Consider the following 25,145-nt stretch of genomic DNA (forward strand, 5'->3'; position numbering starts at 1 on the left):
CCACCTGTGTGCATTGAGGGCCATCGACCGTGCGCCATCCTGCAGGCTCTGCAGGGGTGCCTTCCTCAGAGCTAGCAAGTCTGCACCTGCCGTCTGGGGTGAATTCTTTCCTACAGAGCTTGACATGTTAAGCGTGTAAACAAAGGAACGAAATTAGAGGTCCTCCAGGAAAGCCTTGCCTCTTGGAGACTCGGGTTCCCGTGGGCCAGGCTGTGCACTTGGGCGTCCTTTTCCGTGGGCGTACAGGTGGGTGTCTTCACTGCCCACCACGACCACGTCTGGACGCAGGGCCGCTCCTCTGCGCCTGCCTGCCCCCGCTGCCCTGACACCCCCTTTCCTGCCGCTTTGACGCCTGTCTCCCGTGTGCCTTCCCTGGGGTCGCACACGTAGCCAGGGGAGGGATGTAGACACCACCCCCCTGGCCCCGCGTTGTCACGCAAGTGATCTAAGGGGCTTACAAAGGGGAAATGCAGCAAGAAAACGAAGTTCAGTTAAGGATAGAGAAACCAAGCAGGCAGGGACCCTTCACGGACTTGGGAAGGAGCAAACCCAGTGGACAGGAGAGCACCAGCCAAGTCCAGGAGGCTGGAAAGTGGGTCTCAGTGGCGTTGGGGGGTGGCCCCCACTTCCGGGGGCCACGGATGAGGAAAAAAGCCCTCTATTCGAGACATGAGCCCAACACATGTTTTGTTCTTTCTTCCTCGAGGCGACCCCGTGTCAATTGCACTGGGCTTTCCCATCCCTGACCCTGCTTGAAACGTCCATGACCAGCCATGACCAGGCTGTGCGCCCTCCGCCTGGCGGAAAGCGGGGCCTCTGCACCAGCTTCATGTTTCCCCCAGAACCTGCACCTCGGCCACTGGACACTCCTCCTGGCTGTCTTGGTCAGGGTCCCAGGTCATCTGCGGGGTGAGGGAGTCGAGGTGAGTGGCAGAGCCACGGGGGGGGCGAGTGCACCCTGGAAAGCCACGGGGGCAGGGCCAGCACAGAACACACCGCGGCCGGGGGGGGGGGGCTCCCCACGGGCTCCCGGACCCGCCCCTCGGGGTGACCGCCCGTGTCACAGGACTGGAGACAGCTCCTCCCCTGCCCATCACGTTCCCAGGCCACCCTCCAGGGCCAGCAGTGCCCTGCTCCCTGGGCGGGGCTGCGGGCACCTGGCCCCAGATCTGTCCCCCGCGGGAGCCACCACGTACCGTCCTTCCGTTCTGAAGTTTGCAGTTGATATGGTCTTTCATGTGAGGGATGGGAGGGAACAGCTTCTGCATCACCGAGAACCTCGGAGGAGAGAGAGAGACACCTGTTCTGAAACCCGCACCCACCGGCGCAGGGGAGACGCGGCGTCCACTAGAGGACCCCAGTGAGGCCCCGATGCAGTAGGACTCCAGCCTCCCTTGGGAGGGGTCCCTGTTCCCCTCCCCCAGTACGGAGACGTGCGGGAATGAGAAAGCGGAGCCCTAGCAGAGCTGCATCTGCTCGGTCAGCTGCACCGCACCCTCCACGGCACCTCTCCCGAGACCCCATCCTATCACCATGGCAACCTCCCCCTCCCCACAGCCTCCGAGCGGAGCCGGTGGTCCCCTCCCTGGGGCGGTGTCCCATCCACTCCCAAACCAAGCCCCTGAGCGGGGCGGCTCAGCCTGAAGCGGCTGGGAGAAGTGGGCGTGAAGCCAGCAGACAGACGAGGCAGGAGCTGGCGCTCCGCGCTGGGGGGTGAGGCGGGCGGGGCGGGGCGGGGCGGGGCGGGGCGGGTGGGGGGGAGCCGGCCTGGGCGGGGCCTGTGCCGGGCGCACCCTTTCGGCCCAGCGCGCAGGCCTGTGGAAGGGACCGCAACCGGCCGGGTTGACGCTGCCGCCCGCCTGCTGCCTGCCGGGCTGGGGAGGGGTCCCGCAGCCCCGTCCGGAGGTGGCGGGGGGCGGGGGGGCGTCGGGGTGAGGTGTGAGGGAGCGAACAGCGCGGGCATGTGGGGCCCAGCAGGGCAGTCTGACTGCAGACCCCCGCACAGGTGCTGGGGAGGGAGGGGCCCGCAGGGTGCTGCACGGGGGACCCGGCTCCTTGGGTTCCGCGGGCGGCAGGGACCAGATGGCAGAAACCAGGGTCTGGTTGGGAAAAGACCGCTGGGGCGACGAGGGGCGGTGGCCTGCAACCGGCGGGGTCGCGTCCCGCAGCCCAGACGCACGGGCACGGGCGCACGGGGCGGGGCGGGCTGCGTGGCCTGCGAATCGCGCTCCAGAAAACGACCGCGCAAACCAGGGGCCCGCGGGCTCACCTGCAAAACAGGAGCACGAACCCCATAGCGAGCAGCGTCCCCAGCGCGATCAGCAAAGACGTCAGCCAGACGGGGAGGCGCGCGCCCTCCTCGTCCTCACACACTAGGGAAGAGGGGCGGCACGCGTCGGGGAGGTCCGGGGTCGGCACCTCCCCGGGGGCTTGGGGAGGAGGTGGCCGGCACTGGGGGGCGGGGGGCGCGTCCAGGAGCGCCGTCCACCTGGGGACAGCGGTCACCTGCGCGCCGGGCCGGACCCCGCGGGAATCCCTCCCAAGTCGCCAGAATCCCGATGCCCCCCGACCACCGACCGACACTTGGAGTTGGGGGCTGGTAGCGCCGACCCCTCGGATCGCTTCGGGTCGCGGGCCGGGGGTGGGGGGGGGTCAGCCACGCCCATCGGGAGGGGCCGGGCCGAGGTTGGTCTGCTCCCCACCTCCCTCTTTCCCTGCCGCGCTGCGTCCTGGGTGCGCGCTGCCTTCGTTCTTGAATTTAATATATGGATTAAATATCATGGATTTTTCGCCTCAATTTCGATTTTTTTAAAAAAAAACTGCATTAAAAGGTTTGTCTTGTAACTCAGCGTGTTGGCAATAGCCGTCTCCAGGCGCCCAGCGCAGCTCCATGGAACAGCTTGGACACACAGAGTCCATCAGAGATGGGAGGGAGGCGGCCACAAGCCCAGGGACGTCTGGAGCCCCCAGAAGCTGGAAGAGGTAGGAGGGACCCTCGCACTCACCGAAGTGTTGGGGGACACTCCACGGGCCCCAAGGTTTGTAATGGGAAAACGTGGCATCCCTGGCTCTTACTCGCACCGTGTAGGTCCCAGGATTGCTCAGCTCCAAGAAGGCTTTATAGATCTGCAGTTTAAAAGGAAGTAGAGGGGAAAGTACGTTCCCAGTCGGTGGCGGAAGAATGGGGCCTTCAAGGGGTTGAGTGGGTCCTCCTCACATTCACGTGTTGGGGTCCTAACCCTCAGCGTCTCAGAAGGCGGCTTTATTTGGAAATAGGGTTGATGCAGATGTGATGAGTTAGGAGGTCGGATAGGGTACAGTGGATCCCAAGCCACTATGACTGGTGTCCTTATAAAGAGGGGAAACTCGGAGACAGACACATGCATACACACAGGGAGACGCCTTGTGGATATGGAAGGGATACGGCCACAAGCCCGGGGATGCCTGGAGCCCCCGGAAGCTGGAAGAGGCAGGAATGACCCTCCCCGGGAGCCTCTGGAGGGAGCGCGGCCCTGGGACACCTTGACCTCAGACTTCTGGTCTCCAGAACTGGGGGAGGGTGAATGTCTGTGGTTCTCAGTCACCCAGTCTGGGGTCGTTTTTACGGCCGCCCCAGGGAACTAAGACAGCCCCCCAAGAGAGAGCCCGGCCAGCCCCCCTTGGGAGACAAGAAGATGCCTGGTGCTCAGAGGGGCCCGGAACCTCAAGCTCCCTTTGCGTCTCAGCCCAGGCTCTTGGCATCCAAACAAAAATATTCTTTCTAATCACTAGAAGGTCAGTGGTCGTGGTGGCCGTCGCTGGTGAGGTCAAGAAGAGTGGTGGCATCTCGGGTGTCAGGCAGTGAATGGAGTCTGTAGAACGTTCAGTGGGGTCCCCCCAAGAAGATTCGTCCCCCCGGAACCTGGGACCTTATTTGGAAACAGGGTCTTTGCAGATGTGATGAATCATGTCAAGATGCTTGAGGTCCTCCTGGAGGAGGGTGGCCCTACATCCAATGACAGGGTCCTTCTAAAAGACAGAAGAGGAGAGACACATACACAGAGGAGAAGCCCCGGGAAGACAGAGGCAGAGACGGGAGGGATGCAGCCACAGGCCCAGAGAAGCTGGAAGAGGCCGGAAGGACCCTCTCTGGAGCCTCCGGAGGGAACTCAGCCCTGGGACACTTTTATCTCACTCAGACGTCTGGTCCCCAGGACTGGGGGAGAATGAAAGTCTGTTGCACACACTGTGTGGTCCTCTGTATATACACACACACATATATCTAGTATTGATTTGAATCGTATCCCCTAAAACAATAGATAAGTTCATATTCTAACAGCTGGTACCCGTGAATGGGATCTTACATGGACAAAGGGTCTTTGCAGCCGTGAAGTGAAGGGTCTGAGATGTGGTCCTCCTGGATGAAGGTGGCCCTACATCCAATGACAGGGTCCTTCTAAGACACAGAAGAGGAGAGACACAGACACAGAGGAGAAGCCCCGAGAAGACAGAGGCAGAGACGGGAGGAAGAGGCAGAGACAGAGACAGACAGAGACAAAGGAGAGACGGGGGGCATGGGGTCTGTGGCCGGTAGTTACGGTGTGGGAGCAGCTGCCTTTGCAGGTTAGAGGCAGTTAGTTAGGGAATTAGGGCACGGGACACTCCCACCGAATCCTGAGGGATTTGGGGGCCGGGGGGTGGACCTTTAGGGCAGCACCAGGCAGGTGATGGCGTCTGGTCTACGGACCGGGGAGCTTCATCTCAGAGTCGCTGGACGGTAATAGACATAAGGAGCCTGCACTTGGGGTGGCAGATTGGGGCGGGGGCGGGGGACACCCACCTCCTGTTTGTAGGCGAGCTCCATACCCTGTAAGAGACAAGCAGAGCATGGGTGCCTGACCCCATCCCCAAGAAGGGCCCTCATTTGTCAGAGCATCTTCAGGTTTACAGAAAAATCAAGGATAAAATAATCAGTCATTGAGTAGAAATAATAAATAGAATACTTCTTTACACAAAAATAATAAATAGAGGTAACTGAGTATAACATATCGATGAACTAAAAAGTACCTGGGGGAGGGATAAATTAGGAGTTTGGGATTAACAGACACACACGACTATATATATAAAATCGATAAGCAACAAGGACCTACTGTAGAGCACAGGGAACTCTACTCACTGTCTTGTAATGACCTCTAATGGAAAAGGATCTGCAATATATATGTATATATATATAAACACGGAATATATACAGTTAATATGTGTATATAACTAAATCACTTTGCTGTGACCTGAAACTAACACAACATTGTAAATCAACTATGTTTCAATTTTTAAAAAAATTTCTTTTAAGTACCTGGTCTTTTATTAAAAAAATTAAATTGATAGACTTGATTTTTTTGAGCCGTTTTGGTTAACAGAAAAATTGACCATACGCTAGTTGAGTCTAAATAATAAATATAATACATAAATCAGGAGAGAATAATAGGAAATGTAAGTAAATCGTAGAGTATAAAATACCAACTACCTCAAAAATATTTGGTCTTTTTAATCAATAGACTTGACTTTTTTTGAGTGGTTTTGGGTTTACAGAAAACTTGAATATAAGCAGTAATTGAGTATAAGTAATATGTATATAAATACATTGACATAATGAATAAATATAAGTAAATAATTGAGTATAAAAATACCAATGAGCTCAAAAATACTCATTTTCGTTTCATTTATGGACTAATTTTTTCAGCAGTTTTAGAAAAGTTGAGTATGAAATAATCAGAACATGAGTATAAATATACACAAATAGGTAAACACACATAAAAGATAAATATAAGTAAATAATTGAGTATAAAATGCTGATTAGTGCAAAAATATTTGGTCTTTTAAATTAATAGATTTTTTGAGTAGTTTTAAGGTTGTGGAAAAATTGCGTATGAGCAGTAATGGAACATAGATAATAAATAAATGTAATAAATGTAAGTATATAATTGAGTATAAAACACTGATAGACTCAAAGTGCTCGGTCTTTTTTTAATTAATAGATTTTTTTGAATAGTTTTGGGTTTATAGAAAAATTGAGGAAACAGCAAGGTCCTACTGTGTAGCACAGGGAACTCTATTCAATATCCCGTGATAAACCATCATGGAAAAGAACATGAAAAAGAATGTATATATGGGTATAACTGAATCACTTTGCTGTATAGCAGAAATTAACACAACAGAGTAAATCAACTATACTTCAATAAAATAAATTAAAAAAAGAAAAAATGTGTACAAGCGATTATTGAGTATAAATAAATAAACAATAAATAATTACAAGTAGACAATTAAGTACAAAATACCACCTAGCTCAAAAATAGCTGGTCCTTTTTTTTTTAATCTATTGACTATTTAGATTAAATAATCTATTTAATCTATTGACTCCATTTTTTTGAGCAGTCTTAGGCTTATGAAAAAGTTGAGTGTAAAGTATAAATAAACGTTAACATGCACAGAAAAATAAACATAGTCAATAACTATGTCAGTCATTGAGTATAGAATACCGGTGATCTCCAGCATATTTTTTTAATAGTAGCTTTATCCAGGTGTGGTTTGCATACAGCAAAGCACACCTGCAGAGCATATAATCTGCTGACTTTGGCAAACATGTGCATGAAACCAGCACAATACAGGAAATGTGTCCATCACCCCCAAATTCCCTCCAGCTTCTCCTCCATGCCCTCCTCCCTGCACCCCTGCCCCAGCCCTCAGATCTGTCCCTACAGAGCATCCTGAATTTTCCTGTGTAAATCGTTTCTTTTATAACACTTTTAAACATACACACGGGACCCTCCAGTTCTTGGCGGATAGGATTCCACTGTGTGGCTATATTTTGTTCATCCCCTCCCTAGGGTTGTGTCCTGTTTGGGGACCATTATACACGTAGGTGCTACAAACACTTAGGTCCCATCTTTGGGGGGCTACTGGTTTCATTTCTCGCAGGGGAATTGCAGGCTCTGTGACATACGGTCAGAGTTGCACCAAGTGGCTCTTTCAACCTTTTGCTCTTTTTCTGTAGGGTTGTTTGTCTTCTGAGTGTTGACAGGTAAACGTCCCTCCTCTACCCCAAACCTGACGGAAAGTATGCAAGCATTTCCTTCCATATTCTGACTTCCTTTCCAATGTCAGCGGTGTCATTCAAACGGCCAAACACTTTCAGTTTTGCTAAAGCTCATTTATTTTACAGTTCCTCTTTTTTTTTCTTTGCATGTTTCACCTACCCCCAAAGCCCCAGAGTCCAGGGGGGTGTAAGAGTATAAGAGATGCCCACCCAGGAAACCGTTTACCTTCTGCATCTGAAGTTCATACTTGAGGTCATCGTTAAGGTGACTCCTCACTTGCCATTGCATGAACGAGTAGCTTTGGTTACACCACCTGCTAGTGATGTTGGGAGCAGCTAATACCTCTAGGGGAGAAAAAACCACTTTTATGAGTAAAGCACATCAAAAAAGAATTTCCACCCCCCCCCCCCGGAGATACTTTTAAAACAGGCCTCCTACAAACTCAGGGGAGAAAAAGAGAGAAAAATGTCATTCCGAGGTTAAAAAGTGGCCAAAAAGTATCAAGAGACAGAGACAAGTGAGAGAAAACTGTTGGGATGATTAGGGTCACTGAGCCTGGGGACCAGCTCTCAGACACTGGCCCGGGGGGACCCCTCACCCACTCGGAGGCCCTTGCAAAGCTTTCCTCTCGTCTGTGCAGGGACACCCCTCAGAGCAGCCCTGTTCTCTTCCCTCTTGGCGATTCCAGCCCCTGGGGCTACGCTTCTCCAGCAGGGGGAGCAAAGCGCGGCCCAGCTGCAAGGTCCCTCCCTCCTGCCCACTGGACCAATCGGCTCTGCTCAGACCCCGCCTCCAGGGCAGCCGGGCCCCCTCCGCGAGCTGCCCGGGGCCGGTCCTGCCCCCATGGCCTTGGCCGCCAATTCCACTCCCAAAAGTTCACCCGGAATCTTCTGCCCCAGCCTTGGGCTCTGACCGGGTCACATCCCCTGCTTTCTTCTCACCTGCCCCAGAACCACCGCTGCCCCCCGCAGCGTGGGACCCAGCTCCTCCAGGACCCTCCTGCCCCCCTGTGGGCTGTCCCAGGGCTCCGCCCTTTGCCCTCCCTGGGGTGCTCTGCGTCCCTGATTCCGGCTCCATCAGTTTCCTGCGGGACCACGTCTAGGTCTACAGGTCTGACCCCCCCGCCAGGACCCCATCGCTGTCTCCTCAGCATCCCACCTGGACCCCTGGCAGGAAGCCCAGGCTCACCATGGGGTGGTCCCCAGTCCCGGGTCCCCCCCTGATGTGCGCTCAAGCCTGCCACCTCCATCCCACTGCCACGGGGCTGGCATCACCCCGCCACCCCTGCTGGGAACCAGGCCGTGGACTCCCCGCGTGGACAGCAGGGCTGGGGCCGCAGCACAGGTGCTGAGTCGCGGGCGGGGCCACACGTGTCGGGCTGCACTGGCCCAGGGGCGTGGTGTGTGAGGGACGCGGCATCAGAGTGAGGTTGCTTCCGGGCCGGGGGGAGACACCACAGAGGCAGGAGCCCCATCCCGCTTCCGAACCGGAGGCCCCCATCTTCTCCCCTTTTGCACCCACCTCTCCGCTCGTGCTTCCCTGCTACACGTGGACCAGCCAGGATGGCGAGAGGCCAGGTTTCATGGGGCTTGAAGCTGTCATAATTTGGGGGACAGGGGGGTGTCTAATGTAAAGGAAAAAAATATTGACAGAGCTTTGCTAAGATGGGTTTTGTGTTCTGAAAACCTGCAGTCGAAAGATTCAAAGAAAAAGAACAACTATTTTTGAGCTATTTCTGAACACAGGGCCTGGAGAGGGGCGACCCGCGTGAGACCCCCAGCCTCAAGGTGCAGCTGTCCTCGGTGGACGGGGGGCACAGAGCCACCTGCGAGGTGCGTTCTGGAAATGCTTCCTTAGGTCCAGGGAACACAGAGCAGCTGCTATGAGCTAGGTGTCTGTGTCTCCCCAGATTAACGCGCGGAAGCCCTGACGCCCAGTGGGACGGTTTTGGAGGCAGGGCCTTTGGGACATAATCGGGGTTAGATGAGGTCCTGAAGGTGAGGCCCCCATGATGGGATCAGTACCCTTATAATCAGAGCAAGGGGGTGTGGGATGAATCGGGAGATTGGGACGGACATACGTACACTAAGATGTGTAACATAGATACCTAATGAGAACCTGCCCTACAGCACAGGAAACTCCACCTCACTTCGCGGCACAGTAGAAACTAACACAACATTGTAAAACAACTCTACCCCAATAAGAAATAAGAATAAAAAAGAAGCGGGGGAAAGAGGCACCAGAGCTCGCTCTCCACTGTGTGAGGACACAGCAAACACGGAGCCACCCGCAAGCCAGGAAGAGGGCCTGGCCAGGAACTGAGGTGCCCACGCCGCGATCTCCGACTCCCAGCCCCCCGGACTGTGGGAGACGAGTGTGCTCTCTAAGCCCCCAGCCTGGGGTATTCGGTTGCAGGACAGCAAGCGGCATCTTTGACCCAAGTGCGGCACACGAAGAAGGTGGCACGTTTTCCTACTCACCGATTTTGGCTAATTTATCGCTCGTTTCAGAGCAGGGGATTTTGGAGCCACTGCTGGTGCCATTCACCAGGAAACGGGTTTGATCCTTGGATAACACAGAGATGTTGTGAAAACGGCACTGGACGTTTGTCCCTTGCTCATCTGCTGTGTACTGGGAGCACGGCCACTTCTCATAGGAGCTGTAAGGAGGGGGGCTGGGTCACGAGCGGCCCTGAAGCCCCCGCTCCAGCCCGGGGGAGCCCCAGCGAGCCCAAGGTCACACCTACTCTAGGTTCTCCAGGTAGAGACCGTACTGCACGTCCCTCGGGGCCTCCCGGCCCACCGCCCAGCTGCACGTCAGGAAATCCACGTCGTGAACCCAGCAGGTCAGGTTTTCTGCAGCCGCCCTGGGATTCCCTTCTGGGCTTGCAAAGAAGAGGGAAAAAAAAAACAAAACTGAGTCCCGCATAAACACCAAGGTCCTACTGTAGAGCCCAGGGAACTATATTCAATATCCTGGGATAAACCATCATGGAAAAGAATATGAAAAAGAATATTTATGTATAACTGAGTCACTTTGCTGGACAGCAGAAATTAACACAACGCTGTAAATCAACTCTACGTCAATAAAATTTTTTTAAAAATTGTTTTAAAGTGAGTCCCTTTTTAGCGATCCTTGTGAATTCTCACGCGGTTCTAAGAAATAATAGAGACATCCGTGTAGAGCTTACCATTTCTGCAATGGTAACAACTCCCGTCCCTGCAAGGCTCCCCGCCCGTGGCCCGCCCCCCCCCGCCGTGGCCCTATGTACCCTCACCGGACGCCTCCCATCCCCAGCCCTGCCCACCTAACCCTAACCCTAAGAAACGCCCAACGGTCCTTCAGGAACTCTCTTTCTCTTATTACCTTTCTCTTTGCCTACTCCTCAGCTAAAGTCCGTTGCCATCAGAACCCTATTTTTAAGAAGTAACATATTGTGGGTGAAACCTGGATCAGCTAGAGTCGTGAAAGACTTTTTTTTTTTTTTAATGAAAGGGGAAAAGAAAAATCCAACAACATAAACTGCATTTCCAACAATTTGGAACCAGAGTTTATCTTCCTCGTTTTCCCATTCTCAGAAGAGCACAGTTTCGTGATATTACAACTTCCTGACAAAGAGCGCAAGAAATGTTCAGACTTGCTATTGGTGTTCTCTTTGTCCAAACTGTATATGGGATCAATTTGTTTGCTTGGCATGAGGAAAATGATAAAACTCTGTTCTCAAACTACAAAAAAGCAAAAACCGAAAAACACAAAAACAACAACAACAAAAAAACTGCTCTATGTTTCTACAGTTCTGTTCATTCAGGCAGGTGCCGTGCACAAAATTGCATGAGACCCTCCGAGATGGCCTTTTTTCCACGAAGCTATGTCCCTGGAGACCCATCCAAGGTAAAAGGCATTATTTTGGTATTCAGAGCACTAACGGATGATTGAAAGCAAAGGAAACCCCGAAAGAGCATCTCCCCCTCACCTTGACTAGGATACTGAATCCACGTGGAGAACGGCTGACCTTTGGTCACCCTGATGCTGTAGTTTGTCGGTTGGCATGACAAGTCAGCAATACTGCAATACGTGCTTTTCCGTGCCTGAGAGAGACACAGCAATCTGTTCATAATTAGGGGAGAACTAAGAAAACACTGAGACTTTAGATTGAAAAAAAAAAAAGAAAGAAAGAAAGAAAACGATAGGTTTTCTTTAGTTTTCCTCAACATCCAAAGCCGGAATCTCAGTATTCATGCAGAGAGAGAGAGAGAGAGAGAGGGAGATGAAAATGAGGAAATCACTCACCAAAAGGAAAAAATATCCTAGAAGGTTCTAAGACAGAGTTGGCAGAATGCCTTGATATTTTGAGAAGACGTTTAGCCATTTGGCCAAGAATGGGATGGTAAAGTAGTGATGGACAAACCGGGCAAACAGATAAAACCTTAAGGAAACGGAAATTATTAAATTCAGGAGAAACAAACATTTGTGTAAGAAAGGAAAGAAAAATCCCCATTAACCACATGGCTCAGGTGTGAATAGTGTGTATATGGTTATAATAAACTGAATATTTGTCGAGAGAGGCGAGAGTGTAAGCCAAGGATGGCAACTGCTGGGGAGGTGAGTTGGGGGGAGGAAATAGAGAGTGAAACCTCCCGTCCCTTAGGAGAAAAATCAACACATTTTGGCTAAACTGAACGAATCAAGAATTTGTGTTCTATAGAGATGCAGAGGTCTAGAACAACAGCATCAGGTGTAAAAAGGTCAAAAGTGATGTCTCACTGAAAAGTTGCTATTTTGTCATAACGAACCCTGTACAACTATTTTCCTCTTTAAACTCTGTGCAGGTATTGCTTTAAAAAACAGTTGAAAAAGAAAACAGAAAAGAGGCAGGAAAATTTGAGAAGCAAATGAAGGCTTGAGAATTGAGTGGTCCTTGTCCTCAAGGGAGCAAACTGTGGCCACCACCACCCAAGGATGCAGATACAGCGTACGAGGGAATCTCAAGAGGGTCCCATATTTTGAAATTGTCCGCTATACTGGCTTCTACTTGAGCCGTTAGAAAAATAGCTTGATATTTAATATACATTCATTTAAATATATATTTAATATATTTGATTTCTATTGATGTAGTGTGTGAAGGAATCATCCAACTTAATTTTAGTCCTATTTATTTATTTATTCTGGCTGCGCCGGGTCTTAGTTGAGGCACGTGGGATCTTCGTTGCGGTGTGAGGGATCTTTAGTTGCGGCATGTGGGATCTAGTTCCCCGACCAGGGATCAAACCCGGGCCACCGGCATTAAGAGCAAGGAGCCTTACTCACTGGACCACCAGGGAAGTCCTCAATTTTAGTCCCTTCTGGAAACTGGGCGAGTACCGTTTATTCTATAGACTGTCATTTCTCCACTGATTGGAACTATTTTCTTAATGATGTAGAAAATTCCCCCAAATGCCTGTTTCTGTTTTTGGATTGTTGTGTTCCTTTAATCCACCCCACCCCTCTCAGGCCAGTACCTCTCTTTGGACGATGGTAGCTTCTTAGTACATTTTGATACTTGGGAGGGCAAGTTCTTAATCGCTAGCCTTCCTTATCAAAATTTCTTGGATCTTCTGCAACATTTGTTCTTGCAGATAGAGTTTAGGGTCAACTGGCCAAGCTCCATTAAAATCCCTTAGGGGTTTGTCATGAACTGGATTGTGCCCTACCCCCCCCCAAAAAAAACCTCATATATTGAAATCCAAACCCTTAATGGAACTGTATTTGGAGTTGGGGTCTTTAAAGAGGGGATGAAAGTAAAATGAGGTCATTAGGGTGGGTTCTGATCCCATAGGACTGCTGTCCTTATAAGAAGAGGAGATCAGGACACAGACACACACAGAGGGACGACCACGTGAGGACACAGGGAGGAGAGGGCTGTCTACACGCCCAGGAGAGAGGCCTCGGGAGGAACCAGCCCTGCCCACACCTGGATCTCAGACTCCAGCCTCCAGGACTGGGAGACATACATGTCTGTTGTTTAAGCCGCCCCGTGTGTGGTGCTTTGTTACAGCAGCAGCCCCAGCGACTAACATGGGGTGTGATTTGGATTGTACTCAGTCGAGAGTAATTTGAGGGAACCAGTGTTCTTCCCAAGGACGCTGACAGGTGCGTCCTTCTCATGAAGCATGCTCAACGGTTGGAATTCCCACCACGGCATGCCCATGAGATGTGTCACAGATCTCACGCCCTCCGAACCCTCTGATACAGGAGGGGGTTGAGTGGGGGGCAGGGGGTGTTGGAGGGGAACAGTGTCTCCCGAGGTCTCACTTTCAACTGGGCTTGGTTCTCTACCCGCAGTATCTCAGCCCATTTCCTCACCAACCCTGTCCGGTGGGTACCACTCTGGATGTCTTACAGATCAGGAGTCCCAAGCCGCAGTGCCCGTAAAGGACCCCACATTCCACAGCTGAGCCCAGGTGTAGAACCCGTGTCTCTGTGATGCTAAGTACAGGGAAGACGGTTTACCTTAGTGAAAGCTTTTGAATTGATGAAACACATAATTTCGGAAACGTTTCCATGGAGGTCCCAGGTCAATCTTTTTCTTTCTGGCTCCATCCTTAGGTTCTTAATCGGTGGGTCTGGATCGGAAATGTCCATAGGGTAAGAGTCTGGAGAGAGTCACACAACGCTTAAACTTTGTCCTACTCAGTTACCCCTTGGAAAGTTGAGTTCCACACGGAGAAGTGGTTGCCTGGAGCAGGCAGAGGCCCCGAATCTGTAGTACCTTAGTGATCTCACCAGCTCACCCTCCCAACAATGGGGGAAGAAAGTCAGAAAAGCAGATCACTTCTGCCGTCCGCGTTGATGTGAAATGTACCTTTCTTAACCACGTATGTCAAAGAAGGCCGTTTTCACTGAAAACCAATTCAGGCTTAGAGAGTTGGCTCAGTGTCTGCTCTACAGACTGAGATTTCAGAATGCTTTGCAAGTTGCAATAGAAATTTTAACGTAGGGACTTCCCTGGCGGTCCCGTGGTTAAGACTTTGCCTTCCAATGCGGGGGGTGTGGGTTCGATCCCTGGTTGGGGAGCTGAGATGCCACATGCCTCGGGGCCAAAAAACCAAAACATAAAACAGAAGAAGTATTGTAACAAATTCAATAAAGACTTTAAAAGTGGTCCACATCAAAAAATCTTAAAAAAAAAAAAAAGAAATTTTAATGTGATATATTAAAAATATATAAATTTTAATGTAATATATACCATGCATATATGCGACGTAATATATAAAAATATATAAACTTACATACAAGTATATATAATGGAATATATATTTTCATAAAGTAGGAGACATGATCATTACACAATGATATTTATGTTCTTACACAGAGTGCCAGAGGAATTCTCATCTTCTTGGAAAATCACCCAAAATGCATACATCTAAATACATTTTGAAGTGCAATCAAAGCACATATATATTCGTATGATGCTGTCAGTGGGGACGGAGGTCAAGAGTTTGCAGACCAAAGGATTCCACGTGTCTTATCAGTGACTTGCTTCATGAAGAATGCACATAGGGCCAACAGCTCAAAGCTGTAAAGGTCCATCAGACATTTCTTCAGCTGTTACCTGTGACCCCTCATCGAGAGGATTTCGCAGAAATGACTGTTTATAAACCGCAAGCACTGTGACCACTTCTCAGGCTCAACAACCTTCGTTTGACAAGCAAGACCAAACCCTATGACTATCTTGGTTTCTGGCATTACGGCCTCCCAACCTATAAGGATAATGTATTCCTTAAAAAACAACTTCCCTAGGGAAATTTCTTTTTTTTTTTTTTTTTTTTTTTTTAATTTTATTTATTTTTTGGCTGCATTGGGTCTTCAGTTGCTGTGAGTGGGCTTTCTCTAGTTGCAGTGAGTGGGGGCTACTCTTCGTGCGGTGTGCCAGCTTCTCATCCTGGTGGCTTCTCTTGTTGCAGAGCATGGGCTCCAGGTGCGGGGGCTCAGTATTTGTGGCTCGCGGGCTCTAGAGCGCAGGCTCAAGTTGTGGCGCACAGGCTTAGTTGCTCCGCGGCATGTGGGATCTTCCCGGACCAGGGCTCGAACCCATGTCCCCTGCATTGGCAGGCGGATTCTTAACCACTGCGCCACCAGGGAAGCCCGGGAAATTTCTTACAAGTGAAAATGTAATTTGTAATGGATTCTTATGCCTCAGAATTTATATTCACTTCTTCCAAAACAACAGTAAATATCATTAAAGCAGCTATGAGTGATGCAGTAGAAAATATGAGTTTTAGTGTATTCTTATTACATTTTAGTTTGTTTTTAATTTTTATAACTTTATTTACAACCTTAATTATTTTAAAATTAAAATTTTTAAAGAATCTTCATAATCTAATATGAAATGTACATATATAAAATTATATATATTTATGTAAATAAGTACATATATGTTTAAATAACATAACAAGGGAGTTTTCTGTCACCATGTTTTCCATAAAATCTACCTATGCTCCTTTAGAGCGGTCATCATCCACCCAATTACAGATGTGCTCACAAATAAAAAAGAACTTTAATGCAGAAAGAAGAAAGTAAAAGCAAATCTGTAAAGACAAAATGAACCAAAATCAATGCAAATACACATAAGAGTGTTTACTGCAATATACTCGCGACCCTCCGGTATTCTGAAAGAAAAGGGGCATAGTGTTCTCAACCCTAGAGCTTTTGAAAAACTATAGATGGTGGGAAATACTCTTCCAGTCATGATAAAGTAGTCTCAGATGTATCTCTCACCATAAGCCCCTAGGAAACTGGGCCAAATATATAAACCAACTATTTTTAGACTTTCTGAAAACTAAGACGAACAATTCTGAGAGTGTATTTTGGGGTGGGAAACATTCACAATCCAACGGGACAAGGTGGAGATTCCTTGCTGAACACTGAGAAGTCAGTAAAGACCCCAGAAAAGTCATGCCTTTGTTGTTGGAGAGAAAAAACTAAAGGTGACTCACCTTGAAAAAGCTTCAAAACAAGGCGACCCACCAATAAAGGAATGGCCTGCTGAAACAAAACTCACCATCTTTAAAGAAGGCAACCAAAGCAGACCCTCACCAACCCCTCCTTCACAATATCCAGCACCCAATAAAAAATTACTAGACACGCAGAGAAGCAGGAATGTGTTGGCTGTGACCAGAAGAAATATCAGGTCATAGAAATCGTCCCCTAAGTGGCCGATGATGAAATTAACAGAGAAGTCCATTAAAACAGCCATTATAAATATGTTAGAAGACTTGAAGGAAAACATGAACACTATGCAGTGAGGAATGGAAGATATAAAGGAAGAACCAAACAGGATTTTTAGAGGTAGAACATATAGCATCTGAGATGGAAAAATTCACTTGGATGAACTGGAAGACAATAGAAACGATCTACGCTGAAGCCCCCAAAGAAAAATACTTGAAGAAATTATGGCCAAACATTTTCCTAACTTAATGAAAATTATAAACCTACAGGGCCAGGAAGCTCAAAAACCCTACCTAGGATACACAGACACACACGTACCAACAAGCACACAAATAAACAAGCACAAACGCTAAGACACATCATCCTCAAATGCCTTTTTAAAAAGTGGTATCAAGAAAATCTTAAAAAACCAACGGAAAAAAGACACAGCACCTATCAGAGAACAAAGATAAGAATTTCTGCTGATTTCTCTTTAGAAACAATGGGAGACAGAAGATAACAGAACGACTTCTCCAAATGCTGCAAGAAAACAATACAAATCCTGGTCAACCTAGAATCTATATCTTAGCAATAAATGGAAGGTGAAATATAAAGACTTTTTATAGTAACAAAAAGTGAAAGGTTTTTTTTTTGTATTTTTTTATTTGTTTGTTTTTTTGCCAGAAGAGCAGGTCTGTAAGAAATGTTAAAATAACAAAGGCTTTTCTGGCTCAAGGAAAAATCACCAGACGGAAACTCACAAAGGAATGTGGAAACAAGGTGAGCAGAGATGCAACAAAAGCATACCAGAAATAGTAAAAATGTAGGCAAACATGTAAAACTTTCCCATTTTTTAATGTTTTAAAAAGAGAATTCTTTAAAAGAAAAATATTGTATTGTGTATTGTGGGCTTATAGAGATGTAGAAGTACATGTGTGACGTGGCATAAAGGATGAGGCAGGAAGTAAAAGTATACTGTTTAGAGATTCCTATGTTCTATGTGAAGTAGAATAACATTATCTGAAGATAGTGTGTAATGAATTAATCATCCCAGAGGAACCACACAAGCAATGGAACAAAGAGGGCTAGCCCAAAAGCCAATGGTAGAGAAAAAAACAAAAACAAAAAAAGCACTAAAGAAGTAACTGAAAAGAAGTCAGGAAAGGAGGGGCGAAAAAAAAAAAAAAAGGAAAACTGAAAAAAAAAAAAAAACCCCAGCAAACAAATAGCAAAATGGTAGAATTAAACTCAATCATATTAATAAGTTCATTGCATGCAAATGGTCTAAACACTCCAGTGAGAAGGAAAGTTTGTCAGACTAGATTTTAAAAGTACCCCACAGTATGCTGTCTGCAAGAAAGGTACTTTAAATATAGTTTAAATGGCAATAATAGGAAAGCATATTTTATGCAAACTCTAATTGCATAAAACCTAGGATTTTATCCCAGGATTTTATTTCCAGGGGTAAGAAGGGACCATTTCAAGTGATTAAGTGGCCAATTCATCCTAATATATGTGCTCACAAGAGTCATTTTCAAAATACATGAGGCATAAGCACCACCCCCCTCTCTAATAGAACAGATAGACAGAAAACGGGAGGGATATACTGGACTTGAACAAAATATCAACAATTTGACCTAATTGACATTGTTGGGACATTCTAACCAATGACAGCAGGGTGCACATTTTATTTTGTTTTTTTTTTGGGGGGGGGCGAGCTGCACGGCGTGTGGGATCTTAGTTCCCTGACCAGGGCTGGAACCCGCGTCCCCTGCAGTGGAAGTGCAGCGTGCTAACCAGTGGACCACCAGGGAAATCCCAGCATGCACGTTTTTATCAAGTACAAACAGAAGAGTCTCAAAATAGACCGTGTACTGGCATGCGGAGTGTCAGTCCTTTTAAAAAGGTTTAAATCATTCACTGTGTATATATTCTCTGACTACAATTCTCTCTTGATTAAATTCAAGATCAGTCTTTTAAAATCTGGAACACACCAGATATTTGCAAACAAAATGACATACTGATAAATTACCATGTGCGTCCTAGAAGAAATCACAGGAAATGTAGAAAATATTTTGAACTGAATGAAAATGAAAGCAAAAAAAAAAAAAAGTGTGATGCAGCTACAGCAACGCTTACAGGGAAATTTATAACATTAAATGTTTATGTTAGGAATAAAGAGTTTAAATTCAAGAATCAGTTTCCACATGAAGACGTTAGAGAAAGAAGAACAAATTAAACTGAAAAGAAATTAAACCTAAAGCAAAATCCCTAAAAAAAACAAAGGGAACAAAAAAAAATCAGTGAAAAAGAAAATGGAAAAACTATATAGACTGTCAAGGAAACCAAAAGCTGGTTTTATACAAGAGACAATATAATTGAAAAACCTCTCTCTCGCTACACTGGATCAAGAAAAAAACAAAAAAAGACCAATTTTAGGAATGAAAGAGGGGACACTGATACACATCCTGAAAGACATTGAAAGAAGAATTGGGGGTAATTTGAACAAAAGTTATGCCAATACCTTCAACAATGTATGACATGAACCAGCTTCTTGAAAGACACACATAAGCAGTACTGACATAAGTAGCAAATCTGAATAACCCTGTAAGTATTAAAGGAATAGAATATATAATGAAAAAGCTTCCCCAAAAGAATGCATCGGGCACAGATGGCTTTGCGGCTGAATTCCACCAGCAATTTAAAAAAGAAATAGTAACAACGTGCAGAAACTTTCCAAAAACAGAGGAAAGGCGGGAAACACGTTCTGACTCACTTTACGAGGCCAGCGTTATCCCGACACCAAAATCAAAACAGTAAAAGTAAACTAAAGCCCAATACGCCTTATACTCCTAGACACAAATTCCTTCACAGAATACTAGCACGTAAAATCAGGTAAACTATAAAAGTGGTAACACCTCCTGACTCAAGGGATTTACTCCAGGAATGCAAGGTTATTTTAACCATCACTATAATTTGCCCCTTTAACAGAAAACTGGTGATCTTCTCAATAGAAGCAGGAAACCATCTTGACAATGTTTAACACCCCTTTGGGGTTAAAAACTCTCAGCAAACTAGACATGGACGAAAACGTCCTTCCCCTGATGAATCTATGAAAATCCTGGCGCTAATTCCGACTCAGTAGGGAAAGACTAACCACTTCTCTGTATGATCCGAACAAGACAAGGTGTCTGGTTTCAACGCTTCTATTCCACCGTGTCCTGTACCCGTGGCCCCTCTAATGCGCTTTGACCAACGTTGTAGTTTTAGGGCACTTTGGGGGGAAATGTTAGAACTGTACAACACGCTGCTTCCTTCAGCTTTTGGCTCCTAGAAAGCTACTGACTTCCTGCCTGTGGTCAGTGACCCCAGAATACCCATGGGCCTGGAGTCGCCACAAAGGTGGCAGCGGCCTCAGCCCAGAACAAGAGGGGCAGACAAAGACAGGAGGCTGGGGTGGGAGCCTCAGACGTGGAGAAAGCCCCCTCCCCTCCCAGACCTCCTGCATCTCCCGGCCCCTCTGGTCACCAGGTGCGGCCACGTGACTGACTTGGAGTCCAGGAAATGGACAGAAGCAACGTGTGGTCCTTTTAGCTCAGACCTCTAAAAACTCCCGTGTGATCCTCCTACGAACTCCTCCAAGGAGATGATGGAGCCTCCCGGGTCCATCCCTATGTAAGAATCCGGGGTCCGTACATGGAACAGAGCCACCGGGGATGGACTGAACTGTGTCCTTTCCCCAGCCCTCCCCAAATCATGCTGGAGTCCTAACCTCAGAATGGGACCTTAGCTGGAAATAGGGTGAGTGCAGGTGTAATTAATTAAGATGAGGTCCCGCTGCCATACTGTGGCCCTAACCCAATCTGACTGGTGTCCTTATTAAGAGGGGAAATTTGGGTACAGGGACACACCCGGGGAGAACCCCCTGTGAAGACAGGAGAGAGGCGGCCACGAGCCCAGGGACGCCTCGAGCCCCCAGAAGCTGGAAGAGGCGGAAAGGACCCTCCCCGGGAGCCTCTGGAGGGAGCATGGCCCTGGGACACCTTGACCTCAGACGTCTGGTCCCCAGGACTGGGATAAATAAATGTATGTCACTTAAGTCCTCCAGACTATGGTATTTTGTTAAGGCAGCCTGAGCTGAGTAAGCCAGCAGCCCCCAGAAGAATGATACGTATGCCCCCCACACACACACACACACACACGCACGCACACCCCATCTGAACTCCACCGCTCTCTGAGGAAGGCAGGAACTTCGCACGGTCAGGCAACGCTGTGGCCATCACGGCAGCGCAGGGCGCCGTGCCTGACGCGAGCACCCAGCACCCACGGGGAGCGGGTGTACCGGCTCTGCTGCTGTCGCCTGAAGCTCTGCTCCTCGTGTGCGTGTTGTACGAGCTAGACGGGAGGCTGAGGTGCACATCACCCCCTTGGTCACCGTCCCGGGTCCCCCGGTCGCTCAGCGAAGTCCTGATGGGAGGGGCTTCTCTGCAGACCCTCCCCAAGGCAGCATGCCCGCCTGGAGGGCACCGTATCTCTTGTACTCCTGTAAGCGTCCCGGTCTTTGCACCCCGAGTTGGGCGCCCAGGAAACGTAGACTCTCCGCACCCCGGGGCCGAGGGAGTGGCTCCCCTTGGGGGTTCTGCTGCAAGGTGGTGGGCGCTCTCCACCAGCAGCAGACTGGCTCCTCACCCCGCCCCACCTGGGATATTCTCTCCCGGCCACACCTGTCACCCGAAGTCAGCCGGACACCGACAGTCAGAGGTGAGCACGGCAGCTTCAGAACCTACATCACTGTCTTTTCGCCTCCTTATCGAATGTCGCTGTCGAACTTCACTATCAGGTCGTGAATTGTTCCCTATCCATCACCATCATGCTTGAAGATGGTGGGAACTTCCTGGACGCCACGGAGACCCTGGTTTGCACCCTACCCCCCATAAGTCTCCGTGACGAACGTGAGAAAAGCAGGATGGAGTCGCCCCGAACGCATCTTACTCCTTGCTCATCTGCGTGTCCAAGCTCCAGACGACGCATCTCTTATGACACCTGGATTTGTACCTCCCAGTCCCGGAGGCCAGGATGCTATAGGATTGGCTCCTCCCAGAGGCTCAGAGGGAGAATCCGTTCCAGCTGGAGAATCTCTGCAGCTTCTGGGGGCTGCCCCGCCCCAGTCCTAGGCGTTCCTGCACTTGTGGCTGCATCACCCCAATCTCTCCTCTATCACCACCTGGCTTCTCCCTGTGTCCGTGCCTGGGTCCAAATCTCCCCTCCTTATAAAGACACCCATTGTTCTGGATGAGGATCCACCCACATGACCTCCTCTTAACTCAAGGACGTCTGTAAAGACCCTATTTCCAAATAACTCCCATTGACAGGTTCTGTTCGTTAGGACTTCAGCGCATGAATTTGGCGAGGACAGAGTTCAACCCATCACCCTAATGTTTGCACGGGCTGCTTCCGACCCAGAGAAAGGGTGATAATAAATCCAAGAAAACTGATGGGTCCCAGCGCCCTAGCTACACCAAGAGCTCTGGATGTAGTGTCTTGACCGTATCAGGATGAACATCCTGGCTGTGAGGTACCAGTTTTGCAAGATGAACCCGCCGGGGTGACTGAGGGGAAGGCTACATGGGAAGCGTCTGTACTATCTCTTATGGCAGCCGAGTGGCTCGACCGTGACCCCAACATAAACAGTTTCACTGAAAAACAACACAGCCCCAGGGACCCACAGACAGCACGTGGCTTTTCCTCCGGCTTTTCCTACCGTGGTCCGGTGGCAGCAGGCCGGAGACGGGCACCAGGAACGCCACCAGGAACACCGCCAGCCAGACGAAAGCCATGGCCAAGGCAGCTCCCACAGGAGGGTGGGCGCCAGCTGGAGGAGAAGAGACAGTGGCCGCATGAGGTGGCTGCAGGGAGGGGGCTGAGCCCCCCGGGGGAGTCTTGCTCAGAGGGCAGGGAGCTGCTTCCGGGAGGGGAGCCTCCCGTGCATGTGCGCATGTGTGTGCAGTGTGTATATGCATGTGCGCATGTGTGTGCAGTGTGTATGCATCCGTGTATACCGCATGCCTGTGTGAATGTGTATGCATGTGTGTGCACATATTACTCGTGTTTATGTGCCTTGCGCTGTGTATGCATGTGTGCACGTGTGTATCTGTGTGTATATCTCTGCGTCTTGTATATGCATCTGTGTGCACTGCATGTCTCTATATGCATATGCACGCATGTGTGCACACATCACATGTGTCTATGTGTCTCTGTGTGTGCTGTGTATGCATACGTGTGTCTCTGTATCGTGTGCACACATTACACAGGTCTGTGTGTCTGTGTCTGCATGTGTACCTGCGTGCCTGCGTGTATGCAGGTCTGCACATGTGTCTGCATGCCTGCATGCCTGTGTGTGTGCATTCGTGTGTGTGTGTGTGCGTGTGTGTCAGCCTCTGTAAAAAGCTCCCGCCCGGGGGTTTGAGCTCACCCTTGGCTCCAGCCCCATCCCGGAACCCAAAGCACCCTCCACGAAGCCCCAGGAAACACTGGGCTCACAAAACAGTGGAAGGAAGTTTAATTAAGAGCATGAAGTACAACGCAGAGTTTCCTGAACAGACCGAGTTACGGTCACTAAATCCCGTGCTGTCTCATCGTTCCCGCCAGAGTTGTTCCCCAGGTCCCCATGAAGCCCCCCTCTGCAGGCCGGCTCTCCTGGACCCTCCCCCAGGGGTCCACCTTCTGCACCTTCCGGGCCCCAGCGGCAGGGTCTCCCCGTGGACCCCACCCATTCCCCACCCACCCACCTGAGTCACTCATGCAAATGCCCTTGGCGCCTGGAGGCCGGCCCGGGGCTGCCACCCAAGCAGAGCCTTGGACCCTCAGCTGCCTCGGGGGCCACACCCTCAGCAGGGCCGCAGGCTCTCTGTGCCGGTCAGGGTCACCCAAAGACCTGACCCCCACTCCCCACCATCCCACCTGAAGCATCTTGGCTGGGATGGAGGAGGGGGCCCAAGACGCACCCTACCTCATTCAGGGCCTGTCTAGCACCCCTATCATGAGACCCAACCCAGACTCCATCCATCTGGGGTCTCACCTGCTCCCCTGTCCAGGTCTGGGGCTCCCACAAGATTCCCCAGGACTGACCTGGTCCCCCAAAAGTGCCAACTTTCACACAAATTTGACAGCAGAAGCCGACACCCAGCGTCCTTCTTGCTAAACTGGATGGGGGAGAGCCCGAGAGACCCCTTTCCAGGGCAAGGCCACGGGTCAGATCCAGAACTGCCCATCACGGGGAAGCATCCCAGGACAGATGCCAAACAATCCATTTGTAATAAAGGGATTAGGGGGAGGAGGGCAAGGCATCGGGCACAAAGCTTCAGGAGGGTGCCTCCAAGCCGAGCCTCACGACCCAGAGCAGTTTAATGCCGGGCTTACGAAAGGCCCAAGCAACAGATCCACGGGGAGAAAAAGATCAGAATTGTGACCAAATATCGGACGAGCACGGCCTCGGGCTCCTCTTTCCTTGATGAAGACAGGCCCCCGTGGGTGCCGAGGCAGGGGTGGGTGTCTGTTCCCGGCGTCCGCTCAGGTGAGCCGAGCCCCACAGGTACAGACGGCTCCAGCCTCGAGACACTGAGCCCACCCACAGGCATCCCTCCTCGCTCGGAGAAGCTCATGTCCTTTGAAGACCCACAGTGCACGAGGGTCATCGTCGTATCCTGCTGCCCCCAGATCGCGAAGGGAAGGGGCACGCCTGGGCGGAGCCAAGCCCCCGGAGGCCGGGGATGGGGCTGGGCTCAGCAGGATAGGGGCGAGATAAGGGGCCTTGGGGCTCTGCACCCCGGCAGCTCGCCTGCCTGGGTCTGGGGGCAAATGGGAGCCTGCGAGAGTTGGGGGCACTGTCGTTAGGGGGAGCCTCTCGTCCGGGGAAGGCCACTCTGTCCAGTTCATCCATTCGGCCAATGCCTAAGACCCGGCGCAGGACACAGAGGTGGTCAAGACGCCCTGGGCGTCCCGCTGAGTACCGGGTGACACCGCCGTCGGATCCTGTAACCGGGGTCAGTGAGACACTCAGCATCCTCCTCGGGCATAAAGGCTTTGAATCCATTGTGTGTTGCCCCGGATGACACATCTCAGCTGCCACGAGCTGCGTTCAAATGCTGGGGTCCCCCCCACCGCCCCCGGGGCTGGCAGTCAGTACTGAGTCTCCAGGAACAGCAGTCGATGAAACTGCCTGCCTTCTGCCCCTCAGCCCGGCCCCGGGGTCTTACCTGGGATGCAGAACGCGGTCTGGCCAGAGAGAGGCAGCCTCTCCTGGTGTTGGTCCGGCTGGCCTGGGGGTGGGCCCCGAGCTCTCCTCACTTGCTTCTCGGCTGTGCTGCAGGCAGCCTCCCCAAAGAGAAAAAACCTTGTTTTTTCTCTCACCAGTGTTTTTATAGCCTCGGGGGGCAGCCCCACCCCTAAAAAATAAACCCCAGTGAGCGGGGGAGGAGGGGAGAATGTGTTGAGGGTGTGACCAGGTCCAGGAGCCCTCCGCACGCCTCGACTCAGAATTACAGTCTGGGGTCAGGAACACGACTGCAGCTCTGTGCTCTCCTGGAAGGAACACCCTTTCTTTCAAAGTCTTCTTTTCCTGTTCTCACTTCTGTTTGTAGGTTCCTCTTTGGCACAACCCTGATGGCTTCCCGCCATTCACCCCGGCTGGGGCCGTTTCCTGGAGCCGAGTCGTGGGTAAAGCCCGTCAGCATGAATGGCCGGGGCCCTGACCCCCTTCCTTCGAGGTCCCATTGGAATGACCGCTCGTGCCCAAGGGGACCGGGAGGTGACCCCGGGCCCCCGATGCGCTGGCTGCACGGGACTCACACAGCTCTCAGCCTGGCCCCTACCAACCTGCTCCCAGGT

The 25,145-nt window shown here is 50.1% G+C and overlaps 1 protein-coding gene across 2 annotated transcripts; it reads right to left on the reverse strand.

Annotated features, from left to right (window-relative positions):
- Positions 1–670: 670 nt before the first annotated feature.
- On the reverse strand, positions 671–24,829 carry LOC133082919 (interleukin-3 receptor subunit alpha-like). Of its 2 annotated transcripts, none has more exons than XM_061179607.1 (12): positions 24,515–24,829; positions 22,021–22,131; positions 13,563–13,675; positions 11,047–11,161; positions 9,820–9,952; positions 9,554–9,732; positions 7,299–7,417; positions 4,820–4,846; positions 3,006–3,126; positions 2,270–2,372; positions 1,197–1,278; positions 671–902 (listed from the first exon to the last, which is right to left on the reverse strand). In XM_061179607.1, the coding sequence occupies exons 2-12, from the start codon at positions 22,094–22,096 to the stop codon at positions 828–830; spliced, it is 1,143 nt and encodes a 380-aa protein (XP_061035590.1). In that variant the 5' UTR covers positions 22,097–22,131; positions 24,515–24,829; the 3' UTR covers positions 671–827. The 2 variants fall into 2 exon arrangements, with proteins under 2 accessions (XP_061035590.1, XP_061035589.1); XM_061179606.1 differs by having other exon boundaries at positions 13,563–13,705.
- Positions 24,830–25,145: the final 316 nt, after the last annotated feature.

This window comes from Eubalaena glacialis, chromosome Y (assembly GCF_028564815.1).
Source record: "Eubalaena glacialis isolate mEubGla1 chromosome Y, mEubGla1.1.hap2.+ XY, whole genome shotgun sequence".
Taxonomy (NCBI): domain Eukaryota; kingdom Metazoa; phylum Chordata; class Mammalia; order Artiodactyla; family Balaenidae; genus Eubalaena; species Eubalaena glacialis.